This window comes from Acanthopagrus latus, chromosome 3 (assembly GCF_904848185.1).
Source record: "Acanthopagrus latus isolate v.2019 chromosome 3, fAcaLat1.1, whole genome shotgun sequence".
Lineage (NCBI taxonomy): Eukaryota > Metazoa > Chordata > Actinopteri > Spariformes > Sparidae > Acanthopagrus > Acanthopagrus latus.
Window position 1 is genome coordinate 13,167,305 of NC_051041.1, and position 27,696 is coordinate 13,195,000.

A 27,696-nucleotide genomic window follows, 5' to 3' on the forward strand; every position below is an offset into this window, starting at 1 on the left:
TAAAATTTCCGAAATCAAACACAATTTTGTTGTGTATTTTGTTGATTCGTGAACTTTTCTGCACTTTCTGTGTTTCTTTTGTTTTCAGGCGCGTGAACAAACACCGCAACTAAAATCAGCTCAGCAAAGTTTTTACGTGGAAGAAACTACATTCAGCACAATGGTTGGACCTCAAGGATTCCCACAATGCACGAATGTAAACAGAATCTCCCCTGGGTACCTTCAACAACTGTATTTACACAACACAAGTTAGAGGGCAGACTTTAGAAAGTACTTTGTAAAGAAAGTTTGCCGTTTGAATGCTTATTGCAGTATTTATTTTGCAGTTTTCATACGTTTTCCTCTGTTGGTTGCCGTCTAACTTGGCCATGACCGCCTTTGTTTTATGACAAGAAAATGAACGTGCAGCTTGCAGGAGTCAAAATGCAGCATCCTCATGCCAAGAGCTTATTATAGTCTCTTTCGATGCACTCACATGGCATGCACAGCTCTGCTTTGTACCTTTGTACTCTCTCCAGGTAGCAACGAGTGGAAAAAAAAAAAAAAAAAAAAAATCCCCGGGTGCCAAGTGAGGCTTTTGTTTTGCTGACATATGTTTGTGCGTGCATGTGCGCGCGAGCTCGGCCCGGATTCGGTGGAGCGGCGAGAGGCAGGAAAGGCGGGAGAGAGAGAGGAGCCGCGGACGTGTTGTGAGATAACAAAAGAAAGATGACAAAAAGTGAGGAAGACAAGGCGGTGAAGGCTGGCGGGGGAATAAGCCAAGGAGTTAAGGGGCCAGAGGAGGTCTGGATTCCGACAGCCTGCGGAGAACCGAGCATCCCACACACAGATGTTCAGCATCATCACCCCAGACAATTAATAACAATAAAAATGACTGCAGAGGCAACTGGGGAGAATCAGTGACTGATTGGAAGATAATTCTGTGGAATTATTTACTTTGGAGCTGCTGCTGCGGGAGGCAGGAGCAAAAAGGAAAAAAAATAATAATAATAATATATCGAACTAATTAATTCAGTTTGGTGTCAGCTGTCTGATGAAAGAGCGAAAGGAAGAAGGAGGGAGTCTGAGAGGTCGCGGAAAGTTGAGAAAGCGGCTGATCTCGTGGCAAGAGTTCAGATGCTGACCTTTGGGAAAGGTTAAAAACATCTCGATGAGTTCGACGCCGAATCTCATCAGTAATCTCCGAAATTCGGTCGTGATTAAAGTTTACAGTGGTTAAACTCCCACAAAATTAAAACAGGAGAGGAAAAAAAACGACCCCGAGAGTCTGCTCGAGGTGAATCCAGGCTACCGTAACCCGCAAATCTGCTGCAGATCTTCAGGTCAGAGTCTGTACAGAAGCAGCAGTACTCTCCGTCTGTCTCTCTGTGTTTTCATCTCTATACCTTCAGAATAAAAACTTAACTTAATTTGAAACAAAAGCCCTCCCAAAATGAGCTAGACATTGCTCCGGGCTGCCATTGCAGTGAACCTCATCAGCAGGACAGACAATAAAGTCCGACAGAACATTCCTGCTGTGATTTATCTCACCGAGCGAATCATGAGAGGACGCAGGCAAAGTTCTATCTGTACTCTTTAGTGATAAATAGTCGAAAAATAAAGTCTTCAAAGTGTTCGGAAGCCAAATAAAGCTAGTGAATGTGTCTTTTTTGTTTTGCTTTTTTTTTTTTTTGAATATTTGAGAGACGGTTTTGCGGGCTGCTAAGTAGCGTAAGAGGGCGAAAAAGGGTTTAAGTCTGGAAGCGGAGAGTTATGGGTTTGGGAGGAGGCGATGCCTGACTGCCTCGCGGCGCGTTGACATTTCTGGCAGTGTCGGGAGGTGAACACGTACGCGAGGGGCTGAAAGCACTGACACAGAGGTTTCGCTGCTGCATTTGCATCGTATTTGTTGGGAAAAGGTGTAACTGATAAACAATTTATTGCCCTCTGAAAGGAGATCCGGCGAAGATTCATGGCGAGCGTCTTGAAATGGCCGTCAGTTGACTCATCTTCTCACTATGGTTCGTCTTTACATGTTGACAGACTGATCGGTATCTAGTTCAGTATGTACAGTGTAGCATAGTGTGGTGCAGCCCTCTGTGGTTGTATATTGAGACAACAATGTAAGCTTCAAAAATCATAAAAGTTCAAGTTTAACTTTATCTTGCTAAACAAACATGTTTGCCAAAGAGTTCATTTCTAATCCCCCCCCCCCTCAAAAAAAACCCCAAAGGCTTCAGGAAACAGGATGATGTTTATAGGTTTATTTTATATGTTATTAAAACATAGGCATAGGGAAGCTAATCTAACTAACTTCCCTATCATGTCATTTTTAAGCCTTAACTCAGCGTCGTGTTGCTTCAGATGGAGAGCCTTCAAATGTTATTATGCATTTATTATGGGTAACTCTGATATTGTAGAACAGGTCTGAAGAGAGATGATGCCCAGTTAGGGTTAATGAATCCTCTATAATTCACTACAACAACTATAAGAAACGTGCACGGCTTTTGTTGACATTCTTAAGGAGTCCCTTTGTAACAGTTCGCAGCAGTTATCGTGTAGTATTCACTTGTTTATTGGCCATATTGTGCGTAAGTTGTAACATGACAGGAAATATGAGACCTTCTCTCTCTCTTGGTTGCCTATAAGAGCCTGTGGGCGACTCTTAAAAGTCATTTTAATGCTGCTGGACCGTGGATTCCTTTGCGAAGGACTCGGGTCAGATTTTCCACGGCAGTCCAACAATTTTGACTGTCATGCAGGCTCTCGAGTGCCTCCGCCACTGTCCGCGCCGCTAACGGAGAGCAACAGCTGCTAACGTTAGTTTAGAAATGGAGTCCAACAAAGAAGTTCCTGGGAACCCCTTTAAGCAACGTTCCCTGTACGTGCTTATAGATGTTGCAGAGTCCAAAACACTTGTGCAGACTTACTACCATATAATTATCTTATAAAGACTTAAAGGGCCTTATCACCAATTAACATACGCCCGTTAAGCCACTGCGAATGGAGCGTTGAATTGACATTAGTCATTTTCACCAGTGACGCTGTGAGGACGCAATCATACTCAGAAAGGAAGCAAAGGTGAGTATCCACAACTATTGTTTATTGGAAAATAATAAACATCTTCAGTCAGAATTGCACTGATTCATACCTCACACACACACACACTCACACAGTTATAGTCATCATCGAAGTTTACCATGATGCATCTTTCTTAAACTGAATGAAACGTCTTCCTTGATTGTCATATAGATCGTCAGCATTTGTAAAACTTGTTTATCACCGGAGGAACGGAGAGGTGGCGCAGCAAACGCAATGTTTTTAAGCTGGACTTCCATGATGGCTACATCCGTGCGCTCACTCACGCGCGCTCGCATCAGAAAACACTTTTGCCCCTTCGCTGCCTTTCCCTCCACCCCGGCCTGCCCTCGTGGCTCCTGGTCCACGACACGCACAGCTACCTGTTGTTACGTGGAGCTCAGCGAGCTCTCTCGTGTATAACATTTTGCTCAGGTGGTCTTGTCAGATCTGTTTTTAGCCGCAGTTCAGCGCTGATTGAGCCGTCGACATGGTCAGTAGGGGGAGAACAGAACAGGCGTGTGCGTTGAACAGATGGGCCCGGGGGCCGGATGCAGCAGCGCCTGGGCCGGGAGGGGCTGACTCTGGAACAGGGTGGGGCTGGAGGTGGAGGCCGGGCGGAGGGGGAAGGAGGGCAACGATGCCATGGCGGCGGCGACGGAGAGTTGACGCTGCAGGAGGCAAGAGGCCAGCGGTTTGTTCAGGTCCTGGTTCTTCTGTAGAGCCAGACGGATCTGAGGAGGACAAGACGGACAACGTTCGCTCGGGGGCTATAATTGTTGAGTGGGAAACCAGAGAAGGACAAAGGAGATGAAGCCTGGCCAACAGAAGCAGAAAACTGTTCGAGTTACCGCCAAGCAATCTTATCATGGATCTGACCTGGATTAACAAAATCACTGACAATTAGTCTCACTGGAAGCAGAGATTCCGGGAGAGGACTCACCGCCTGGAAACTCTGGTGACGCTGGGTGGGAGGGTAGGGGCAGAACTTGGGCTTGGCCGGTTTACCTGCCGCTCTGTCCTTGTGTCTCCTGCTGCTGATGTGCTGCAGTGGAGGAGAGGAACGGACAAACAACACCGGGATAAAAAAATATATATATATATATATATATATATATATTTATAGAAATCCAGTCAGATGCAAGGCAGCAGCACAAGGACGAGGCGGACAAAGAGAGCTGCTCGGACATTTGAATAATCAGTGATGGGGAAATTAAAGGAATCCTGATCAAAGCTCCTACTTTTAGACCATTCGGATTGCAAAGTGTTGATGTGTTTTTTTGTTTTTTTTTCCGCCGCATCTGACGTCGAGATTCAAAATATTCATTAGGGGCGGGTTGGTAAATCGTTTCGAATTTGATTGACGAGCGCAAACAGATGGCTGCGACCGGCCCGGCAACACAGTCAGCGGTGAGCTGCTAAATATTCATGAGCACCTGGCCAAAGTTAACTTTTAAATAGTCGGCGGCGAAGACCAGCGCCGTGCATGCATATCACGAACAGAGGCGCCAACACCGCACTCAGATGCTCGCTGAAACAGACTCGCCGTCGCAGCTTTGTGCTCATTATCCTGGGGGGGGGAGATTCGTGATTTTAACTCACCTGCAGCAACAGGTGCGAGGTGTTCGCTCTGTGATTGGAATAAAATATGCATGATCCCCGGATGGCTGGATGGAGCGATGATGGCCGCGCTCAGCTCGACAGCGCGACAGACCTTTGCATGCCCTCACATTCATGAGAGGAACTAACCAGCAGCGGCTGTTAGGAGACATTCTCTTGTGTCACCAGGTTACAGTTCCTAGGGACTGTTTTTAAGATTCTACATTGCTAAACATATAATAAGCTTTTTGAAATACATCGCATTGTCTTTGCCAGTCTTTTCTGGTTTGCGACCAATAGACAATAGACTGTGTTTCCTCGGGCCGCTCGTCATGTTTGAGATGTTTATGAGTTGTTAGCAGCCCCGCCAAAGAGAGACTTCCCCTCTTAACTTCTCACATGGTTTCATTTAAATAACCGTTCAAGGCCCAAAGATGTAAAATACGCTTCAGTGACGGCAGAAAAAATTAAATAAATCCAAATTCTTGAAGCAGAACTTTGTTTTTCCTCTATTCCTTTATCTGGGGAGAGGCCGAACCCATAGTTTTGGAACAACTGTTAATCCACCAACCACACATTCACATATGTGAATATGAATAATGTCAGATACAATAATATATTTCAGTCATGCCACGTTTATGCTGTCGTGTAACAAGTATTTTCCATTTTATTAATTTCAGCACATTTTGCTGTCGATACTTCTGAGGGAAAAGTAGAAATACAAATGCAAAACTTGTGCTTATGTTTACATATTTTTAAAACTCTAGTGTTGGTTCAGGACGTGAGTGCTTTTTTTTTCACCTCTGAAAAAATGTAAACATTCTACAAAGTAAGAAATGACGATGCAAATTAGAGCTTGTGTTCTGTCCTAAGCTCCACAAAAGTAAAAAAAAATCACAAATGACAAAAAAAGAAGGAAAAAGAAAGAATCTGAAAGTGTTACCGAACACTTTGCAAAAAAAAACCCTTAAATCTTGAATAATGAGCAGTAATATATAAAACTGACTGTGTCCTCAATCTCACAGCCGACCAAGTCATTTTCAACCTGCTCACCTGTTTGAGCTGAGTCTCCGAGTTGACGTGCACGTCGCAGATCTCACAATGGAAAGTCTTGTACTGGAGTCCTGTCGACACCTCAGACGGCGGGGCCAGCTTGGCCTTCACCCCCGTCCTTGGGAAGGACTTGATGGCTCCGTCACCGCTCCTTGCCTCCAGCATCGTCTTGTGCTTGGTGCCTGAGCGGACAGAGAGAGCGACGTCAGCGGAGTGTCGAAGACACAGCGAGGAAAAGCCTGAGCGGCGGCGTGGCTTCGCCTGCGGTCCCTCACCGCTGTTGTGGGCCTGCAGCTGGGAGGCCGAGTTGACGGCCACCTTGCAGAGGGAGCAGTAGAGAAGACGTATGGCTTTCTCTTCCTCCGTCTCCCCCTCCGGAGCCGCCTCCACCTCTCCTCCGTCTCTTTGCGTATCGGTCTCCGGTGTCCCCGGGTCAGGCGACAGGGAGGGGTCGGAGGGTGCCGTTGCGGCGTCAGAGGGGCCGCTGCCCGACAGTGCCGCCTCTGACGTTGGGCTGTTGGCTGATGGCTCTGAAGAAACCGAGAAAAGTTGAACGTTATTCCACTTCTACGAGGATTCCTCAACTCGTGCTGCTTTCAGTGAGAGGCACCAATTTCGTGACATGCTCGAAGACAGAGATAAAAACTCACCAGGCTACAGGTGATTATGAGCTCTATCAGCTCTCTAATCGCACTAATAATCAATGATTTCCCCTGGGAGCCTCCTCCCAGCACTAAAACTGAACAGTTTTGCACAGAGATGATTCGCCTCTATTATCTTCTGAGCGGCTGACTTGAAGAGGTTCCCCCCGGAGGAGCGCGCGCTGATATAAGGATTCACTCTTTGCTAATAACAATGATTAGCCCTGCTTTGCTGAGTGGGTGTCTGTTTGTTACCATCGATTCCCCACTCTTAGAGGCCAATGAGGTTGTTTGCTGAAGTAATCTTCGGAGAGCTCTCCCGCCGCCGCATCCACTTTGCCGGAGCTACCTCCGAACTGGAAGCGATCACTCTGTTCCTTCCCCCTCGCAAAAAAAAACAACAAAAAAAAACAACAAAAAAAACCAAAAAAAAACCCCTCTCATCGGGCCACGTTGAGTGCGATTCTCCAATCTTTGTTTTCGCTGCCTTAGCTTGCAGCGGAATGTATTATTTTCAGTCCTCTGCGCCCACACGCATGCAGGAGTAGCACATTAGGGCTGGCACACGTATATATATATATATATATATATATATACACACACACACACACACACACACACACACACACACACACACATGCATGTCGGGAAAGCAATAGTCCTGCACAAACATGCGCTGTACGGATCACATTCAAAGCATTTTTCTCCTCTGCGCTTTTGATCTCCAGAGGCCACTGAGGAGGTCAGTGGATGTAGACATGAAGAAGGAGCAGGAGATAATGCCCAACCTTTAATCTCCTCACTGTGAAACCCGGAGCAGCAGGAGGGCTTATCACATCAAAGAGTTAAAGTCGTGACTGGGAAAGGAAGGTTTGAGCCACGCGTCCATATATCTAACGCTGTCTTAACATTTGATGTCTGCACACACACACTTATACACACACACACACACAGGGGGAGATTGCGTGCCTGCAGAGACACACACCTCCTGATGCCACGTCGGAGCCGGAGGGCTGCGTGCAGGGTGACGGGAGGATTTGCGATGCGGTTTCCTTGGCGACCGGTTCAGGGGTCCTGATCTTTGAATCCGGGGCGTCCAGAGCTTTCAGCCTTTTCGCGTGCTTGGTGCCATTATAATGGGAGGAAGCCTGCGCCTGTGTGCACAATAGCAAACAAGAAGACATGAGCGGACTGGATGCAATTATTCAGCAGTGTGAATCTCTTTCCTTTTTTTTTTTTTTTTTTAAATTCCAAGCCAAGTTTATCGAGGGCTGCCATCACTCCCACGTTGATCGACAGATGTGTTAATATACAGACTGGCGACAGGTAAATCACACACTCCTCGTTGTTAATGCATGCTCACATCAGTTTCAAGCAGCCCTCTTTTGTGTTTATCTGTTCTTTGTTTTGTCCACCTATTCTTTCTGACAGTGGCTGTTGCACATTTGCATGCTCAGCTCAGCACAAATCGGTGCTTGATCATGAGTCATTCTTTAAGCACATTGAAAAACAAACACACAATCAGACATAGGTGTGCACATTTCATTCGATTACTCTTCTCGCCGGGGAAAACAGACAAACAGCAAGGGCAGGACTCCTAAGCCAAGATCAACTGTCAGGCAAGGGTGTGTATGAGAACGGAGACACCCTTCGAGAAAAGCAATTTAAAGCGTGTATTTCTCACAGGACAACACCCACATCAGAGTTGAACCGCAGCCGACAGACGCCGCAGGAGCTGGCCTTCCTCTTCAGGTGCGAGGTTGGCCCGAAGGCCGGGCCGATCAGAGTTTTATGGACGCGATCCATCTGCGACAGAGGAGAGGCGTGGCGTTTGAGTCAGGACTTGCACATGATCGTGAAAGACAGAGTCAGAGTGGTCAGCTGAGGTGCAAACGACGCGCCGTCTGCAAGCTGATGTGCTGCTCTGAGGAAAACAGAAGAATTGATTACAGCTCGGGTTAGTTTATCTGGCGCCCAGGCATGCATGAACACAACGGCAGACACATATCGTTCGCTGGAGGACAACATGACAACATTAAGAGTGTGTAAGGACATGCCTTGCAACAAAGGGAGGCTCCACCTAGAATAACCCCGACGGGTTTATAAGTGTCACTCCACCTGAAGCGTTTTGTCTGATGCTGGTGGCTGTCAGACTCCAGGGAGGAATTCTCAGAATGTCAACTGACTCTAGTTACATGTTACAAAACACTTATGCAAACCTGCCAAACCACTCTCGCGGCATAATCCAACGCCACCAGCGTGTTCCGAACAACCACAAGTGTCTAAAGATTTAACTCTTAAATTTTGCAATCTATCAAGCCTGCGAGCAGCAGTGTGTGTTCATTGGTTAGAAAAACACTAACAAAACAGCTGACTTAATGCTGAACCTGGGTCTGCTGCAGCGAGGACAAAGCCTCTGTACATGTGACATCTGCGCTACCAACTGAGCTAAAGAGCTCTACTTCCTAAACAAAATAAGTGAATAGCATTATGCAGTGTAAGCACCAGATAAAGGCGGAAACATTACTCTCAAGGTGCCATACACCGTTGATATTGTGCATCTATAAATGTAATTTCTGCCTCTAGAGGTCTCTATATGAAAAGAAAAAACAAAAGACATTTGGTGGAGTGCAGAGCCGACCTTTCTGGAGGAATAAACACCCAGAGTCACATCAGATTCTGCTCTGACCTGGAGCTGTTTACAAGCGGCAGAAGAGCTCAGAGATTACTTCTGAACTTCTGGGATTACAAAGTGGACATATCCTCACTCCTGTTTATCAACCTGACTGCAGCAGCGATCCATGGAGGTGACCACCATCTGTCGGGTGTAATGTTGACTGCTGATTGGAGATGTGACTTTACTTACACGGATGTAATGTTACAGGGAGCAGAGAGCTGAAATCTCTGGTGTTCAGTCTGTGTTCATGTTCAGTCTTTTCTGCTGACTTCTTTCCATAGGCGACCAAATTTAAACGCATCGTTACCTTAACTAGACTGGATGTGGATTCGGGATGATGTAAGCGCAACTCAACAACATATGTAACAACAGTAATTTTTTGACATTTCAATGCATAAATCTTAAACATCATATGTTTAACATACCAGAGGAAACATTATGAATCCACGTGTTGTGCTGTTCTGCAACAAGAACACACTAGAAACGACTAACTACGAAAAAAAAAAACATTCCGGACCTTTCAGCCCCCCTCCAGACTCGGTTTATTTATGAGCCCGGTGCACTTCTGGACATTACCTACTGGAATGTTTAATGAGCACATATACCCAACGCAATAAAACCAACTGGCCTTTGTGGAGCAAAACCAACCTATTACCTGTGATGAAATGTTGGGGAGCCGCATAAGCCGCCACAGCCTGGGAGGCTTCATGGAAATCTGGCTGGACGGTGACGTAAAACTTTATGCGTTGTTGTGGGTCGGCCAAGTGGTTCTGCAAAGGCCCCCGGGGAACATGCAGGTTCAGCTTATTTTCTTCAGTAATTCCCAGAGATGAATTGCCGCGCGCTCTCTTCAAATGTTACGGACACGTCAGACTCTGTCCGTACGCCTGTGTGTGTGTGTGTGTGTGTTTGTGTGTGTGTGTGTGTGTGTGTTCTCATTTTCTTTGATCATCACTCCAGGCAGCTGCACATGAATGCATCTCTGCAGTCTCTTATCCCCCCCCCCCAGTTCCCCTGCAGCTGTTTGTGTGCACACAGCAAGACCCGAGCAAGCATGCAAAAGGAAAAAACAGGGTTCTTTCAGTGTTTCAGATTCAAAAATGGTAAAAAACAAAACAAAATAAAAAGTGAAGAAGAAGAAGAAGAAGGAGAAACTATTAGTTAGATGTCTGTCTTAGAAACCATGACATGGATATAGATGTGTCAGTGTACAACATCAACAACAACACGGCCACATCAGTGTTAAACATTTATGAGATTGCGACTTTTGGTGTTTTATCGTGAGTAGAAAGCCCACCTCCCTCCCTCCTCAGCCCCGAGGTATCGCAACCTGACCTCCCTTTGCACATTCCTCCCTTCACCCCTCCATCTGCTCCCATCTGAACTCGCTGCCTCTCCCCTCCGTCTCCGCCTGATCAAAGTCACCTTCCTGCCTCCCACTGGACTCGCTCTCCCTCACCCCTTTCGCTCCCACTCGGCGCTTCCGGTGGTTTGGACCGGCACCTGTGGCAAAGTCGCTTCGCCCTTCTTGCCCGCTGCCTCTCCCCTTTTCTTTTCCTTTCCGAGCACACGCCCACCTTCGCCGCCTCTGCCCGTGCTGCTTTGTTGTGACATTGCGAGCAGAAAGAAAGCAGTAAAGTAGTTGAATAAAGACGTGTCACCAAGCGAGCAGCTCCGGCATTAATCACGTCCTCTCTCACCTCCTCACTCATGGCGGCGGTGGCATGTCAGACAATGCGAGCGCGGCGTGAGTTATGGCTAAAAACATATGGCCAAGTGAAATAAAGCAGACTGTTACCTGGAGCGCCGTCAGCGTTCATAATGATGTATGTGCCTGGATTTACATAGCGTACCAGCGTGACAGCCACGTGTGAGCGCGCGTGACGTCAAGGTGGTGATGGACGAGCTGCTGCTTTTGGATCCTTGTCATTTAAATGATTATCTGCTTGGAAACAAAAAGCGCCATGTGTTAATAATTACAACAACAACAGAAAGAAGAAAAAAGAAAAAAAACGTCTTGTCAAACTATGAGCCAGACTCGCCAGTAAGGTCCCAGTCTGCAGCTGGATCTCAGGCTCACGACAAACATCCATCCACACATCACACACACACACATTAGCGCAAACCCTGTAACCATGACAACCCACATGTGGGCACCTAACAAACGCTTCTACGGAGGCCAGCGTCAAGCAAAGAGGAGGACAAAAAAATGCAGGCTTATACACACTCGTGCAAGCAGAAAACACCCAGCACATAAAAAATAAAAAATAAACACACACACACACACACATTCCTGGAGAAAAGGCAGCCAGCTACGGGTTCAACTGTGTGCCCACTTCTAACACCCACAGGTTCAGATGAGAGGAGGGAGACGCTTCCCTTCACACTGCAGAGTAACACTGCAGATATCCAGTGCGAAGACGAAATGCACTTGAGACGAAATGTTATTATTTTTTTCTTTCTGTTTGTTTTTGTGTTTAAAAAAAAAAGGTGTCACTTGTAAAATATGTTCAGGATTTGAAGGTAGCAGAGTGACCGACAACTGCTGCTGTCGTGGCGACCTGGAGGCTAGTGTTCGGCGCTCACCGCAACCTGGTTTGACTGGGACTGGATCACAGCCTCTGAGACTCACAGATGCCAGTTTGAAGACTGGCAGACTTGTTGTTGTTTTCTGTTTTTTTATTTTACACAAAACAGAAATTCTCCACTGTCGGATATCTCCTGGCTTAAAAAAAACTCCCCGCCTGTGGTACAAAGTGGCATCAGGAGACAGGACAGGCCGGGGCTAACGAAGACATATCTGAAGTTGTTGAATTTCATACCGAAATTCCGGCCATATCTTTTAAATATGCTTCTTTAACGTCAAAACCTCAGAAGCAACTTTGAAGTGTGACCTCAAAGGTGTCAATCTGTTATCAATTCATGATGAGACAATCAACTTGACAAGTTATCCGTCTGCTTTTCTTTGGCCTATATGAGTATTTGGGGTCTGGGGCTGAAGATACAACAAGACACCGGATGTGTCACACCAGGCTCTCTTCATGTACACTATAATACAGATTGAATAGGTAAATGCAGTAACTTCATACAATAGTTGCTTTACAAAAATAATCATCAGTTGCAAAAAGAAGAAAAACAAAGAGTTAAAAGCCATAAACCTCTCAAATTAAACACGACCGACAGGATGCATCGTGAAGGTCAGTGACTTCGACAGGGCTGCAGAGTGGGAGAAGTATTGGAAATGGAATAAAAATGAAAGGAGAGTTATAAATAGGTGAGAGGGGATGTGACTCAGCAGGGGGGCAAGGCGGTGCGAGATGTTTGGAGAAATCGTTCGACCTGTGGTAAATTACACGCGAGACGGCTTTTCCGACTTGACGCGGGGAGGGGAGGGGGTGGAGGTCATCCGACCACGAGGAATCCGAGAGAATTCCGAGACAGAACGGACACGTTTGATTTTCAGGGCGAGAACAAAAGAAAGAGAAGGAGAGGAGAGGCGAGACAAGACGAGGAGAGGAGAGGGATGAGGGAGATGACAAAGTGGAAAAAATGTGAGAGAGCGGAGCAGAAGTGGAGAGGGTGATGGAGCAAGAGCAATGCGGGAAAAGTGGAAGAGGTGGGGGAAGAAGGGCGGAGAGAGGAGACCCAGACCGATGGGGTGGCTGAAAGGCTTTCTGACAAAGAGCGAGAGGTTACACACACGCGATCCTCTCTCGATTTAAAAGGAGCCGCTTCGTTTAAGGCCGAGGTGTTGCAACAGCGTCGGTATTAGTGAAAGTGTGAGGACAAAAAAAACCCACACACCATGTTTTCTTGGCCGCATGTGCCTCGAAACCAGCACTCTGCTAGCGTAGAGGTGTTGGAAACTGCTTTGTACTGCGTGGTGCAGCTACACCATTTACACTACCACTGATTGAGGCAGGGAGAATGAGTGCATACATCATACGGCCAGGGAGCACATCAACACGTATGGCACGATCCTCCCCACTCCCCCCCCCCCCCGTAAACCAGACGACAGCCCTCAGCCGTGCCTGACACGCTGACTCTCTTTTGGGGCTTGCACTTGGCCGCTGCTCGCTCTCTCCACCTTCACCCTTCACGAGCACCTGGGGCAGACACGAGCCGTGTGCGAGGAATACCAAGGAATCAGCCCCCTCCCTGCACCCCCTGCCCCCCACCCCCACCTACCTGCCCCCCCGGGTTGTGTGGAAAATGTCATAGCTCTCTGCATCAGAGGTGATATATTTGGAAAGGTGTGGGCAGCTCGCTCATGCATCTGTGTACTGGAAAATAACTCCGCGCAGGCAGACTGTCTCCGCGAAACAAACTCCCCCACTTGCGGCGTGACAAAGGCAGCGACTGGGGGTTTTTTTGTTTTTTTTTTATTTCCCTGTTTTCTTTGAGGAGAAAATGGCAGGAGGGCACAGTTACGATGACAACAGAGGTGACCGACAGTACTCACGTCTGTGAATCGAGGCAGCAGGTGGAAGGGGAGGAGGGGCTTGGCGTCCGGGGAGGCCTGGGTCCTGCCCAGCGTGGGACGGGCCAGCGGCGGCAGGACGCCGTGACACACATTACCTAGGAGACAAGCGCGGCAGGGATGAGACAGTTAAGACAGATGGGCATAACGGAGGAGTGACTCAATAAGGACTGAGGTGATCGTCGCTCGTGGAGATAATGCGGTGACGATGATGATGATGATGGAAGCCATTGCACCAGAGGGATGAAGACATCCTGCGCTCAGAGGTTTTTGCACTCATGGTCTCATCACAGTCTGTTGTTAGTCTAAGATCGTCAGAACAAAGCGCCGGGACGCGCTTCCTTCAGCTCGTTCCTCTTTCCCTACCTCGCCATGGAAGCTTGTTATCCTTTGTCTGTTTGGAGCTGCATCAGGAGCTAACCCAGGCACATATACATTGCCACTACGTATGCATAAAAAAATTAATAAATCAGTCAATGTCTCTTCTAATTAAAATTTATCCACCGAGAACTACATTGTGCGCCTTCAAGCGCCGGTGTTTGTGAAATGTGTAGACACAAGTGGAGGGCGAGTGCCTACATTTACGCAATTCCGAAGCACTTGAACGTCACTGTTCAGTCGCCACACTTGAGAGCGTGATGTTCTTGGCGGAATAAGACTTTACATACAAAACATTTGATAAAACAGGACACATTGTAACAGCTTTCAAAGCTGCTCGCACATAAAAGCCATCAGTAATGACCCTGACCCTGCATCATTTCATTTCATCACTGCTGACTGACGTGCCAATCGTTTAAACACTTTTGTCTATAAAACACAGTTACAATAACCACGGTTCATGTTAACCATTCAAAAGGTTCTCTTCTTGAGCTATCGCTTGAACCTCGATACTTTTTTGATATGAAATGTCAAACTGTTGTTTTTCTTCCGATTACACATTTGTGTTAAGTTTTGTCATTATTCCCATGTGGACTGGTGAGTAATAGCCAATCATGTGTTTGGTAAAACTGCAGCGTACTTGACCTTTTACCACCAAAATTGAATCAGTCCCTCTTTCAGCCCAAGTGGACATTTGTACTGAATTTGTAGAAACTCTTGAGATACCTCGCTCACAAGAAAAGGACGGACGGGCAAGCGGACAATGGGATCAATATTCTGCCCGTTGACAAAATGATCACTGGCCTCGTTGTTTCAGCCACAGAACTCATAAAAAGGTGTTTTCACCTGTTTCCCTGAACGATTGCAAACATGTTTACCTGATGCGAAAGCTCATGAGCTCTTTTTAAGCATGGGACCTTGAAGCTGAAGTGGCGGGCACACTCATGAGGCTCAATGTGCTTTTTATACACACACACACACACACACACACACACACACACACACACACACACACACACACACACAAGCACTCAGAGACGTTGAAGGTTAATGAATACTCTACACAGGTGAACAACTGCAGCTATAGTCAGGGTGCACACACACACACACACACACACGTCGATGAGGCCATTACTAAAGTGCTGCTTGATAAGCGTCTTGTTTGTGTTGCTCAGCGCTGATTATGGGAGCTTGTTTTCTGGTTTATATGTTCTCTGGGCTTGATTACAGTTGGATTCAGGACCAGCCTGCATGTGTAATCATCATAATCAAAATCGCAACACACCCATCCGCTCAGCCATTAGCCTGATTGCCTTTAACTGGCTTAAGTCGCGTTCGTGCGAGAGCGTACTTTTCAATTTCATTCCATGTACAGGACTGTAAAAGGAAAAAAAAGGCAAATCTTTGGAACGAGGTTCTAAATGGAGACTCCGTCGAGGGTCCTCTATCGCGCGGAGCACCTGTTTTTCTCACATGGGTGGAAAGTTTCTGACCACCGTTCACACGATCGGATGTCCCCCTCTCGGACCAGTCAATGTCGGATGTCTGGACATACCCGACGAAGACTGCCAGAGAAGGATCCCGGCGCGCAAAAAAAAAAGTCTTCTGGGGACAAAAACTGTAATGAGAACATGACGGGGTCGAATGGCACTTTTGTATTTCCGTAATACGCACACGTGTACAGTTTTGTTTTGCAGTCCTGGAACTGCTTTGGTTTCAATCAATGAATTATACAAGGCAGAGACAGAAGGAAACGCAGCCTGCATTGTTTGTGATAGAGAAAGGTATGATGGGATAAACATGATTAAATCCTAACTCGCTCTCACTTATTACAAGAAGGGTTTACAAAGCTGTTTATCGAGGGGTTACAAGCGTTAATGACTTTTTTAAATAATACTTAATACACAGACTGTTGACTTTGGTAATACTCTTTATATTTACTGTATTCTGTGTGAAGACTGAGTAGAAATAGAGATTCAGAAATTCAGGTATCGGTGTCCAGCAAAAACAATCAGTGTGCACATCGTCACGGCGGTTTCTGTGTTCTGTGTGGCTCGACAGCGCAGAAAATCAAGGTGGAGGCTGCGGATGGAACAGATACCTGCTGCCTTCAGATGGCTGTGACAGCCACCATATGGAAAGTCGAGGCGGCTGGCGTGGACTGCAGAGCTGCAGCGTTCACACATTCCAGCCTGTCTGGCGTCGCAGCTCCACAACCGAAAAAAACAAAAACAAAACAGACAACGAGGAAACTCAGCTGGCACATGACTGACGTCGCCGCAACCTCCGCCGCGCCTTTCCTCCTCCGGGGGAAGGGCTGCGGGGCGTGTCACACCCTCGAGGTAGATGAATGATAATCCTTTTTTAATAACTTTAGAAAACAATTTACAGAACAGGAATTTGTTACGAACGTGCCAACACAAGTTGCAGCATCCTCACTACTGCCCCTTTTTGCCTCCTGTATTGCCTTTAACATGGGATGTTTGCTAGTTACGTACAGCAACTCAGAAACGCAGCCACGTCTGGGAACCGAAGGAGAAAACCAGATTACCCTACAAACTTTGCACCATGTGTCACAGTTGAACCAGCGGAATGAGACACGTACGAGCACTGGAACACAAGCTCGTAACTGTCTGTTTCCTTTTGTATTTTTATCAGAGAGATTATCTAAAGGCGCACTATGTAGGTTTTTTTTTTTTTTTTAATATAGCTTTCACGACTGAACATTCTAAATACACAAACGTTTTGTTTTTATGACTGAATAAACTGAATGAACAAACTGACCTCAACACAATTTCATCCTGTTTTACTGTGTTTATACGTGGCGGACCCCGCCACCTGTCTGTCTTCATACAGCATTTTTTTATTCCTGCGAGAACGTTTTTTTTTCAGGCATGGGGAAAATAAATAAATAAACTCCTCCGAGTTTGCGTCATCATCTCATTAGCACTGCGAATACTAAAATTCTGAGTTTGAATCTTCTTCGCCAAAACTGCACAGTGCTCCTTTAACGCCGCATCATGTCCACTCTCTCGCTCTCTCTCCCGGCAGGGGGCGCTGCGGTCCCTCGCCTGCAGCATGTTCAAGCCTCGCTAAGAAATGACAGGAATTTAAGAGAGAGAGATCCAGGAGATACAAGAAACACGTGGATGTGATGACACACACACCTGAAATGCGCAGATAATGTGCACCTGTGCATTTATGTAATCAATCACAGTTGAGATTCTTTTTTTTTTTTTTTTTTTTTGAGATCTATTCTGCTTTTATATCAGCGCGTTATGACAGGAAGGGTTCTCCCCCCCACCCCCGAATGCAGCTGCACTGTTGTTCTGTCTCAGGAGGATTGTTGGAGTCGGGCGTAAAGAAGAAGCTCTGAACTGGAGCTGGACCGCGGTGATCTGCGCCTTGTGCTCCAGCATCAGCCTCCTCTCCTCTCCTCTCCTCTCCTCTCTTCTCCTCTCCTCTCCTCTCCTCTCCTCTCCTCTCTTCTCCTCTCCTCTCCTCTCCTCCCCCTGAGCAGGTGACTGACTTCTCGGAGCTCTCGTCCAGCTCGCCTCAACGTAGCAACAAGTGACACTCATCAACAACAACAGCAACAACAGCAACAGCGACCAAACTCCTCTGACACCGAGCCGCGGCACGCGTCGTTCAACCTACCGAAATACATGTCTGCGGTCCGGCTGCTCAGCGCGTGCAGAAAGTGCGTCTCATCTCCAGGCGGGAGCCGGAGCTCTGCGTCTTCCTCCTCCAACGGTCTCTCCTTGTGTATCTACCTCGCCTCGCTCCTGCGCCGCCGGTGCTGCTCCTTCCCATCTGGACTCCCTCCTCCTCCTCCTCCTTCTAACCACCCGCCCCCTCCTCCTCCTCCTCCTCATCTCTTCACGAGTCGTGCGCAAGTCTGTCCCCTGTATCTACATCTCCCAGAAAGCTGTTTTTCTTCTTCTTCTTTTTTCTATTTGAATTCAGTAAACAGAAGGAAATGACCTTAATGAGCGTACAGCACCACCCTGGAGTCAGTGCCAGCATGCACAAGAGCAGGAGAGTTTGTTTGGGGGGCGGTTGTGCAGTGTGTGGCTCATTAAAAAATAAATAAGAAATAAATCACACAACAGAAAGAAGGCATCGCCTTCTTCATTAACTTCTCCAGCTTTTAAGAAAATAAAGTTATTTAGAAAGAGAACTGGGGAGGTGGGGGGGATCCGTCCAATTCCGGGGGCCCTCTTTTCCCAGGGCTTCCTCTCTCCGCTTACAGGAGCCCCTCGCCGCCTTCTGACCGGTTTCCCAGCCTCCTCTGGGGGCCCTTGTTTATTTTTAGACGCGTCGCAGAGCTTTCAGTGCACAGAGAGGACGCTACGCACGCACAGCAACTCGCAGCGCACAGCCCGGCTAAAAACATCACACACACAGTCACGCATTTATGCAGCTTATGCATATATGCATGTGCTCACACACACACTGAGGAGGACCAGTTACAGTTCATGGCTTTTCCTACACACACACACACACACACACACACACACACACACACACACACACACACACACACACACACACACATCTGCTGAGAGTTTGGATGTTCTCTATCTCTTGGCAAGTGACCTTGGCTCAACTTTCTTGTCGCCAAGCCCAAGCATGTTTCCCCCTTTCCTCTGTGTGTCTGTGTGTGTGTGTGTGTGTGTGTGTGTGTGTGTGTGTGTGTGTGTGTGTGTGTGTGTGTGTGTGTGTGTGTGTGTGTCAGGAAAGTGGACAACAACACATGTTTTCCCACAATCTCCATGCTCCGGGGAGACGGGTTCAGCAACTGTTGTTCTCACACTGCCTCTGTGTGCTGCTGGGATTCTCCTCCTCGGTGGTGCACATCAGAAGAGGACGCGTTTGTTATTAGGAGGAAGTGCCGCCCTCATTACAAAGACCGGCACAACAAAGGTAATCCAGGGAGATGAATCCACTCGGGGTCAGTCAGTGATGATTGACTGGATCGAAAATAGCGTGACGAGTCCTTCTGTGGGCTACGAATGACCGTGGCGAGCGCGCTGGGCGTCACCAGGGCTGTGCCTCCATCAAGGAACCACATGGGACAATGCAGTGCACGACCTGTTACTGTAGGCCTTCCTTGTTGTCTCATAGTCATGGGTTGATTTTTGGATGATTTGGATTTTCTCTTTCTAAGATCTCACATATATCTCGTATAAGTTAGACTTTTTATTTCATAATTCTGACTTCTTTTCACCTCCTTATTGTCTTTTTTCTCTTTTTTTCATGATTATGACTTGTCCCCCCCCCCCCCCAACTGACCCTAACTGATCTCATAAGTTTGAATTGTTTGAATTTAATGATAAATAACCATGGGAATATTTTTTTCATCAAGCTTGGTTTTTTCATTGTCTCTGTGAAACTTCTGTCTTGTCTCTATGATAGTGGACTTTTTTCCCCCGAACTAACGTTAGTTTTCTGTTAGCGGAGCGGAGAGAAGGCACTGAGACGGAGGCTCAGGTCACAGAAAATCTGACCCGAGTCCAGCAGCGGCCTCGTCCCTCACGTCACGTCAAACCCGCTCACCAACGACCAACAAGAAGTCGATGAAAACTCCTATATAGCTACATGTGTTACATGGAGTCTCTTTAAACTGGTGCGAGAGCGCTTCCATAATATGGAACAAAAGCCGAGGAGCAGAAAAATACACACATGGAAAGATCTGCTCACAGGCTCAGTCTAACGCCCTTCTTGTCACTTACTGTGCTGCCGTTTTGTTTCCCTCTGAGAAAGAGCAGAGCACTTTTAGGGAAGCGGGTGGTATTATAGAATTTTTTTTTTTTCCCCCCCCTTCCTTGGAAGGAGCAGCTGAGAAGTTTCTCTCCGAGTCCCAAAATTCTGGAAGCCGGGGCTTCCGCCAGGGTTCCTCGTGCCAAGGTGAGGAGTCAGCGTCGAAAGTGGTGTGAAACGTTGTTCTGGTGAGTCACGCGCTGGACCAGCTGTCAGAAACGTCCGGATCAGCGGATTTGCGGCCTCTTTTGCAGCAACATGAAACCGGGCTCAAGCCGGGTGTTGCGACTGCGGACAAAAGACTTTATTGCGCTAATGTGGCCGAAAGAGAAGTTGCCGGTCACACGCCAAAACACGATCCTGCTCCTGCTCTCCAGATGTCGCCGCCCCGAGCAGGTTCACACCATTTTCTGGTATCAGGTTCCGCTCGCACCACTTTACACCTGCAGGCGTCGCCGACAAACACCGCGGGGCTGGCATGGCAACTGCGGTATGCAATATTGTGTTAAGCGAAACCGGTGCCGAGGAGGCTCTCGACTCTGTTTGTCGCTGGCAACCTGTCTAATTACACGCCGGGGAAGGAATCTTGTGACCCCAGCTGGGCCACGAGCGCAGACGGCCAAGCACAACAAGGCTGCGTTGTGAAATCAGAGGCTTTTACAGGAGTTAATTGGCTATGGCTGAACACAAGAGGGCACACGCAGAGAGTGATGGAAACTGTTTTTTGGGGGTTTTTTTTTGTTTTTTTTTGGGCATAACGAGCTGAACCCCGAGACTAAACAGCCCGAGCCTTCAAGCGGGGGAGCGATAAACACGCTCTTGTAACGTTTTCTCTGTCATCAGCTGCAGGCAATAATCCGCCTCGCAGCTCGTTCTCAGCTCTCTGCCGTCCAAACCCAACCGATGAGTATTTTTTTTTTGGCGGGGGGGGGGGGGGTGACTCTGAGCGCGCGGGCCCATGGTTGCCATAACGACGCCAACAACAGCAATCGGCACGCGCTGATTTGGGGTTTATCTGTGTCGCCATGAGGTGGCCCGCGTGCCTCTGCTGACGCCGACGGATGCAAGATGGCGGAGGAATGTCGGCTGTCGCACACGTGCGCGCACACTTGGGATTGTTTTGGTGTTTGGCACGCACATCAGCCGGTTTGACACAACAAATCACAAGTTTGGCCGGGCCTACAGGTTAACGGGGGACAGTTCACCCATAAATCACTAAATCAGTTTTGGAGATGTTGGCTCTTGGGATGCAACAGATGTAACTGTACGTGACCCAGTCAGTACATATAGTGAAATATAATCAATCAATGACTGTTTTCTTTCAACCGAACTATTCTTGTCAGCTGTAGGGCTGCATCGCTGTCAGTGTACTCCCTTTACTGGCTGAGCGGTGGGGTTCGCTAACTTAAGCTAAGTCCACACCACAGGATCCTCCCGCCCTCTGAAGATCGATAACACAAAGCTCAAGATCAGAGGAGAATCGGCGCTTGCTCCCGCGCGTGACAATCGCCAACCATTCAGAGGCGCGATCCAGGAGCTCTTTGACCGCTCGCCGACTTTTTTGCGGAAGTCTGCGTGACGCCCAGCAGGCTATATCTGGCTGAGTCTCTTTGCTCCTTTCCTCTGCTGTCATCCACGGCAGCTCTCTGAACCCTTTCTTATCTGCGCATTTATGTGTAGTCACACGTTTTGCTTCCTCTATTTCTGCTGCACTTCCTCTACGTCGGCGCACAGACAGCTCGGGCCGCTTCTACTGCATCGTCCCCGTGTCACGTCCGGCGCTGAAGTGCGTGACCCCCTATCGCCGATCAGCCATGTAGCGTGCAAACTACAATCACCGCAAGACTCCCCGATGACAAGACAGAAAATTGTGTAATGTAAAAAAGCAAAAAAACAAAAACCCAACAGCGATCTGATAACTTTGTAAGACGTGGCGGCGTGACCAAGGCATTAGTTAGCTCGGTTAGCCAGCCTCTCGTTTCATCTGGTTCCATTAAAGTTGAGAAATCTGTGTGACCCCTATCTCCAAAACTCAGCAACTCACGCCATGACAGAGGATCGACGCGCGGAATAAATCTATTGTCATGATGCAGAAACGATGCTGTTTTCCCGTTACTGCTATTTTTTGCTGGTGATTGTGTGTGTGTGTGTGTGCTGGGAATATTTTGGGTCTGAGAGACTTTGTGTTAAAATCCTGTAGAGAAAAACAGATGAAAGGAAAGCGGGTACGGATGTTTCCTGAGCTCTTTCCGCGTGTGTGTTTGTGAGTGTGGGTTAGTGCGTGTGTGTGCGCGCGCGCGCGTTTGCGAATTGAAGTCTGATGGGTCTTGTGTCGGCCTCTTGTAATCACGCCGTATAAACAAACAAACACAGGAAGAAGACATAAACAGCAGGAAAACAGTGTTGTGAAGCCGAGTCAGAGGAAAAAGTCTACGAGGAAGAGAAACAGCAGGGCCATGGAGGATGGATGGTGGATTCTCATTTTCTGCAAGAAGATCGATTCTCCGCGGGGTCAAAGGTCGCAATAATACCGACACAGATGTGATGCTGCGACTGTAAATTCTCTGGAGGACAAGATCCCCCCCTACAAAGCGCTGCAGGAGGAGGTCACACAAAGCAGAGATAAACAGCCTCACGCTGGGGTCAGAGGTTCCATTCCACTCATCGCTTTAGCATGTATGAGCTCTCAGGCGCACGTTTTACGGCCTACACATGTCTAGTAGCATGTGGGTAATAGCCACCACATGCATGTGCTAAATCCGAGTCCTTCCAACCACTGCGAGCGCTTTAAAAAGTGGTCTGCACACGCGTCCGCGGGGAATTCTGGAGAGTCTGTAAAGTGGTGGAGGAAAATCAAACCGCGCGTCATTTTAGAATTCAGTCAGTTTTCAGTTGTTGTTTTTTTTTTGTTTGTTTGTTTTTTTAAAAACACAACCCTGACTTACCTCTAGGTTCACGACAGAGGGAGGATTTACAGATATCACCACCGCGCTTTCAAAGCGGCGCATTACCCGCGTGGATTATTACAGCAGATGCTCTTACTCAGCCCGTAAAAATCTCCTCATTCACAGGAAATAATTAAACATTTACTGCCCGGTGCTCAGCCCTCCCTGTCGTATTTTCATAAGAGAAACTTAATAAAAGCATTTGTGGTCATTTCACTGGAGCAAAAATGATCTCCGGCAGAGACATCTAGCTCGAAGACACCGCACACACACACACACACACACACACACACACACACACACACACACACACACACACACACACACACACACACACACACACACACACAGATCACAGTAAAAGCTCCCTGTGCACATCTGTGAGCCAGAGATATCTGTCCAGAATGTCATTAACTACCACTGCTGTAGATTTATATTCACTGAGTTGGGCCATATGAGCCTGTCTAATTACATCCATAGTCTGGAGATCATCTGCACACACACACACACACACACACACACACACACACACACACACACACACACACACACACACACACACAGTGACATAAATCCATAAGGCCTTTAAATGAATTTACTATTTATGGCAAAAGTGCAAATGAATTCCCTGCTTCATGGGGACGCTGATTAGTTCGTCGAGGGGGCATCAGAGTTTGCAGCCATGGCGACAACACAGCTGAGGCGCGGGGGGGGGGGCTTAATATCTTGCTCATTAATGGAACGAACAGTGGGACGAGACGGTGGCAAGAGTCGCACTCAAGTTAATAAGGAAATGAGAGAGGGGCCAAATGCACTGCACGGCACAGGACTGACGCTCAGACTCAAACTCGGCTTCTTACGTCGGCGCTGCCATCTGCAGGCCGAGGAGAGACAGAACACAGTCGACCCCTCATCTGTTTCCGAGTTTGAGGTTGATTTTTTTTTAATTTTTTTTCACCCAAAGAGGTGAAAATATACAGTATTTAAGTTGAAGAAACAAAGAAAAATAAAAGTGATGTGCGAAATTGTGTTGCAGACATAACGGTTTATATTCTGCATCGGCAAACAATTCGGGAACCGTGTGGGTTGAGAGCAACTGCTGCACACTGTCTAACTCTTTTTAGCTTTTGCTTGACTCACATGTTTATTCATATGGTGGAAAGCTGATTCCTACTTGTTGGTTACTTTGCAGATCTAGTTTTTTGATACAATACATACAAAGAGCACGCGAAATATAATTTTGTAACTGTCACTGCTCAACAAATGAAAATTTGCCTCATGTTGACCAGCTCAGACATAAAATGCTGATTATATGTTAACTAGAGCCCGACTGATATGTCACTTGACTGATATTAAAGATAAATCCATATTTTTGGCATACTCTTTTTAGGGTTTATAATACAGAAAAATATGCTTGGGTAATTTACAATCATGAAATTCCCAGTGAATTTTACCGTTTCAGGACATTGTGGTCATTTTGGACAAAAAAGTAAGTAAACAATAAAATATCCTGCCTCTGTTACACATCTTTGTGCTGTGTTTAATGATGACATTCGAGGGATCCATAAAAATGATATGTATACTGCTCCATATATCAGTATTTTGTACTCCCCAATATTGGTATCACTATCGCCCCCAAAAATCAGTCAGACTCAAATATTAATGCATCAATGATAAGATCAACAACAGTGATATACTGTGACACTCAGAGAAAGGACTTTCTATATAATGAGCACTGACACTCATTCACCTATTTATAAATAGTTTAAATAATGTGTCTAATGCAGGTAATAAATTCATACAGACAAAATAACATAAATAATTTATTCCAAATGACTCCCAGTGCATTCATTTATAAAAGCAATACCACTTTACAGCACCTGTTTGAAAACATGATAAAGGGGAAAGAAGCAGAGCTATCGATGGTTAGAAAGTGCCCATTAGCCTAATAACAATGTTTAAAATAGATCTTCTCAGCGCTTCGCATCCTAATGTATTATTTTTGAGCTATATACTGTACAGCTTGAATATTCAAAGAGGCTTGTACTCCTCAAGCGTTAGACAGGTATCTCACTCTTCAAACTGTGTGTGAATGATGCCATATTTAACGACAGTCAAGTGTAATGCTGATTCAGTGCGGGCAGAGCAGTCTGTTAGGAGCTCTTGCAGCAGCCCCGGCCCTTCTCCTGCGACTCGCTGGTGGGCCCGATGGTTTCGGACAGAGTCACGGCACTGATGGAGCCGCGGGTCACTTCTCTGCTGGCCACCTTCCTTTGGATCGCTGGAGAAAATTGAGACGCATGAGCAGGTAATTCAAAGAGTTCAGACGAGCTGAGAAAGGCTGGGGACACACTGATTGAACTACCTGTGAGGATTTCGTTGAAAGCAGCTTCGACATTCGTGGAATCAAGCGCTGACGTCTCCATATACATGAGGCCTCTCTTGTCTAGGTTGGTCACAAGGGTGGGAGTAAGGAAGAATGACCACAAACAACAACATATTCTTATAAAATATGATATGATATGATATGATATGATATGATATGATATGATATGATATGATATGATATGATATGATATGATACAGTACAATACATGGTACAATATGATAGTGTAGGATACGATACGATGTGATACAATACGATACGATACAAATCGATACAGTACAGTGCAATACAATATGGTATATTACAATACAGTATGACACTGTATCATACCATACCATACAGTACAATACAAGACAGTATGATACTACACAATACGAGATAGCACGGTATGAATGATACAATACTGTACAATACGATACGATACGTTACAATATGATACAGTACACTAAGATTCCATATCATATAAGACACGGTATAATACGATGCTGTTCACTACCATACCATACCATACCATACCATACCATACCATACAGTACAATGATACAATAGGATACTATACAATACCATTCAGCGTGGTAAAATTCAAATTGATTTGAAAAGATAAGATAGGATATGATGCAAAATGGTACAATACCCCTATTGTACCATAGAATCCCTGCATGAAAAGTTGCTGTGCCAGAACTAAATGCTGTGCATACATAGCTGTCTCCAAAGTTTAAGTAAAGCAGCAAACCCTTACATTTAAGAAGCTTTTTGAAGCACTGTTAGACACTGCTGAAAAAAAACACATTTTCTTTTGATACAGTTCTTGATGCAGCTCTATGGACAACCACCAAAAACAGAGACCAAAACAGCTGACCTGCAAAGTCCCTGGCCTCCTCCATGGGGACGGTCCTGAGCGTGTCCAGGTCTCTCTTGTTTCCCACCAGCATCACCACGATGTGGGGGTCTGCATGGTCGTACAGCTCTTTCAACCACCGCTCTGCGCTCTCGTAGGTCAGGTGCTTGCTAATGTCGTAGACCAACAGCGCTCCAACCGCTCCTCGGTAATACCTGTAATCCGACCACATGAGCGAGACAGCTGACAAATGAATAGGTAAGACCTGATTGAATGAGCAGAGAAAAATGACAAATGCAGATGCTGTCATACAGGACGTGAGGGGTGACTGAATGGTTTGATGAGAATGAAAATTATGTGAGTCATTTTGTTACCTAGAAATGAATGGCGAGGTCTCTGGAAATTAGGAGCTTTCTTTTGGGTTGTACGTGTTGGGTGATGCTGCTGTCACCATGGTGTGTGTGATGAAAGTGTGACTGTTCATCACATGCACTGAGATCAGTCTTACTTAAACTGGCACGTGTGAGCCAACACTGATGTGAGACTTAGCACCTTTTTAATTATGTGCCTATTACTCCTATTGCAAATACATATATATATATATATATATATATATATATATATATATATATATATATATATATATATATATATACACACACTGTGTGTGTGTGTGCATGTGTGTACCCACGCTGAGGTGATAGCCCTGTAGCGCTCCAGGCCCGCCGTGTCCCAGATTTGGGCTTTGATGGTGTAGTTGTCCAGCTGAACGGTCCTCGTGCTGAACTCGACGCCGATGGTGGTGCGACTGTCATGAGTGAACTCATTCTTAGTGAAGCGAGACAGGAGGTTGCTCTTCCCTACGCCCGACTCCCCTATCAAAACCACTGAACAGACAGACGAGAGAAGTCAGAACTCATTCATAATAAATACTGTTAGAGGTTTTTATGACACGTCAAGTCCAAAAATATAACAGTTAATTGGTCGCAAACTTCATCTTCCTGTAATGAATCAGATATGCTTCATCTGCTCTGACATGTGTAGACTTTCTGTCACCCTCAAGAGACACCAGACACTGACATCACACAAACGTGGCAGGCCCACCCTGTGGCTGACTTCACTTTGGAATGAATGGAATGGAAAATCTTTGGCATTTTTTTGGTTTTTAAATTAGACATACAAACCACATACCAGTCTCTTCACTGAGGTAGGATATATAATATAATGTGTTTAGCTTCAGAAGGTCAAAGGTCAAGTGGTTTACAGGCAAATGAACAGAGAACTGTCACTTCCTGCTTTAGTTTCCTCTCCCACTTACTCTGGGATTGGAGCAGCTACAGCTCCGAGCTATGGCCAACAGCCTTAACGTCCCCGGAGGTGACACACATTATCTCTTTTTACTCAATCACAGCTGAAGTCAACTTTGGACTCACCTTTGAAGACAAAGTTGTACGACTCGTCACCAGACATGCTGCGTTTGGTGGCGAAGGGTTCCTCCCGTTTTCACTTGATAAATATCCCGAAGCCACTTTCAATATTAGTGAACCAAACAGGCAGAGAGAGAAAAAAAACAAACAACCTCACTCCTCTTCCTCTCCCTCCGGAGTGAAGAGGGAGAGAGTAAAAAGGTGAGAATGGAGAAGAAAAACAGAACAGGTTCAGCAGCACACACCCGCCTCCTTCTTCATCTGTGGATAGGGGTTATTCTTTATTGAGGACAGGCAGGCAGGGCAGGAGTCCCGTGGCCTGCCTATCCCTCATCAGCTGACACCCAAGGGCCGGCTGCGAGGGGATTGGCGGAGAGCAGGTGGAACAGGTAGAACCACTCGCAGGGAGCCATCAGGAAGAGACTCCACCCTCTTCCTCACTCTCCTTTTAC

The 27,696-nt window shown here is 46.6% G+C and overlaps 2 protein-coding genes across 5 annotated transcripts; both read right to left on the minus strand.

Moving 5' to 3' along the window:
- Window positions 1-3,061: 3,061 nt before the first annotated feature.
- LOC119017352 (zinc finger protein 385D-like) lies at window positions 3,062-17,737 on the minus strand. Of its 4 annotated transcripts, none has more exons than XM_037094002.1 (8): window positions 17,543-17,735; window positions 13,490-13,605; window positions 8,049-8,156; window positions 7,336-7,504; window positions 5,985-6,248; window positions 5,710-5,891; window positions 4,001-4,102; window positions 3,062-3,791 (listed from the first exon to the last, which is right to left on the minus strand). In XM_037094002.1, the coding sequence occupies exons 1-8, from the start codon at window positions 17,550-17,552 to the stop codon at window positions 3,552-3,554; spliced, it is 1,191 nt and encodes a 396-aa protein (XP_036949897.1). In that variant the 5' UTR covers window positions 17,553-17,735; the 3' UTR covers window positions 3,062-3,551. The 4 variants fall into 4 exon arrangements, with proteins under 4 accessions (XP_036949897.1, XP_036949898.1, XP_036949899.1 ...); XM_037094003.1 differs by having other exon boundaries at window positions 5,985-6,239; window positions 17,543-17,733; XM_037094004.1 differs by lacking the exon at window positions 8,049-8,156 and having other exon boundaries at window positions 17,543-17,737.
- Window positions 17,738-24,403: 6,666 nt separating this feature from the next.
- On the minus strand, window positions 24,404-27,590 carry LOC119016901 (ras-related protein Rab-25-like). Its single transcript, XM_037093261.1, has 5 exons — window positions 27,251-27,590; window positions 26,509-26,704; window positions 25,839-26,032; window positions 24,959-25,039; window positions 24,404-24,874 (listed from the first exon to the last, which is right to left on the minus strand). The coding sequence occupies exons 1-5, from the start codon at window positions 27,285-27,287 to the stop codon at window positions 24,747-24,749; spliced, it is 636 nt and encodes a 211-aa protein (XP_036949156.1). The 5' UTR covers window positions 27,288-27,590; the 3' UTR covers window positions 24,404-24,746.
- Window positions 27,591-27,696: the final 106 nt, after the last annotated feature.

Coding starts and splice junctions, on each gene's coding strand:
- LOC119017352 (XM_037094002.1), bottom strand. Junction 4,103..5,709: donor CGGAGACTCAGCTCAAACAG/GTGAGCAGGTTG, acceptor CCTCCACTGCAG/CACATCAGCAGCAGGAGACA. Junction 3,792..4,000: donor GTCACCAGAGTTTCCAGGCG/GTGAGTCCTCTC, acceptor TGTCCTCCTCAG/ATCCGTCTGGCTCTACAGAA.
- LOC119016901 (XM_037093261.1), bottom strand. CDS start 27,287: ATGTCTGGTGACGAGTCGTACAACTTTGTCTTCAAAG. Junction 26,705..27,250: donor GTACAACTTTGTCTTCAAAG/GTGAGTCCAAAG, acceptor CTGTCTGTTCAG/TGGTTTTGATAGGGGAGTCG. Junction 25,040..25,838: donor GGAGGCCAGGGACTTTGCAG/GTCAGCTGTTTT, acceptor TGACCAACCTAG/ACAAGAGAGGCCTCATGTAT.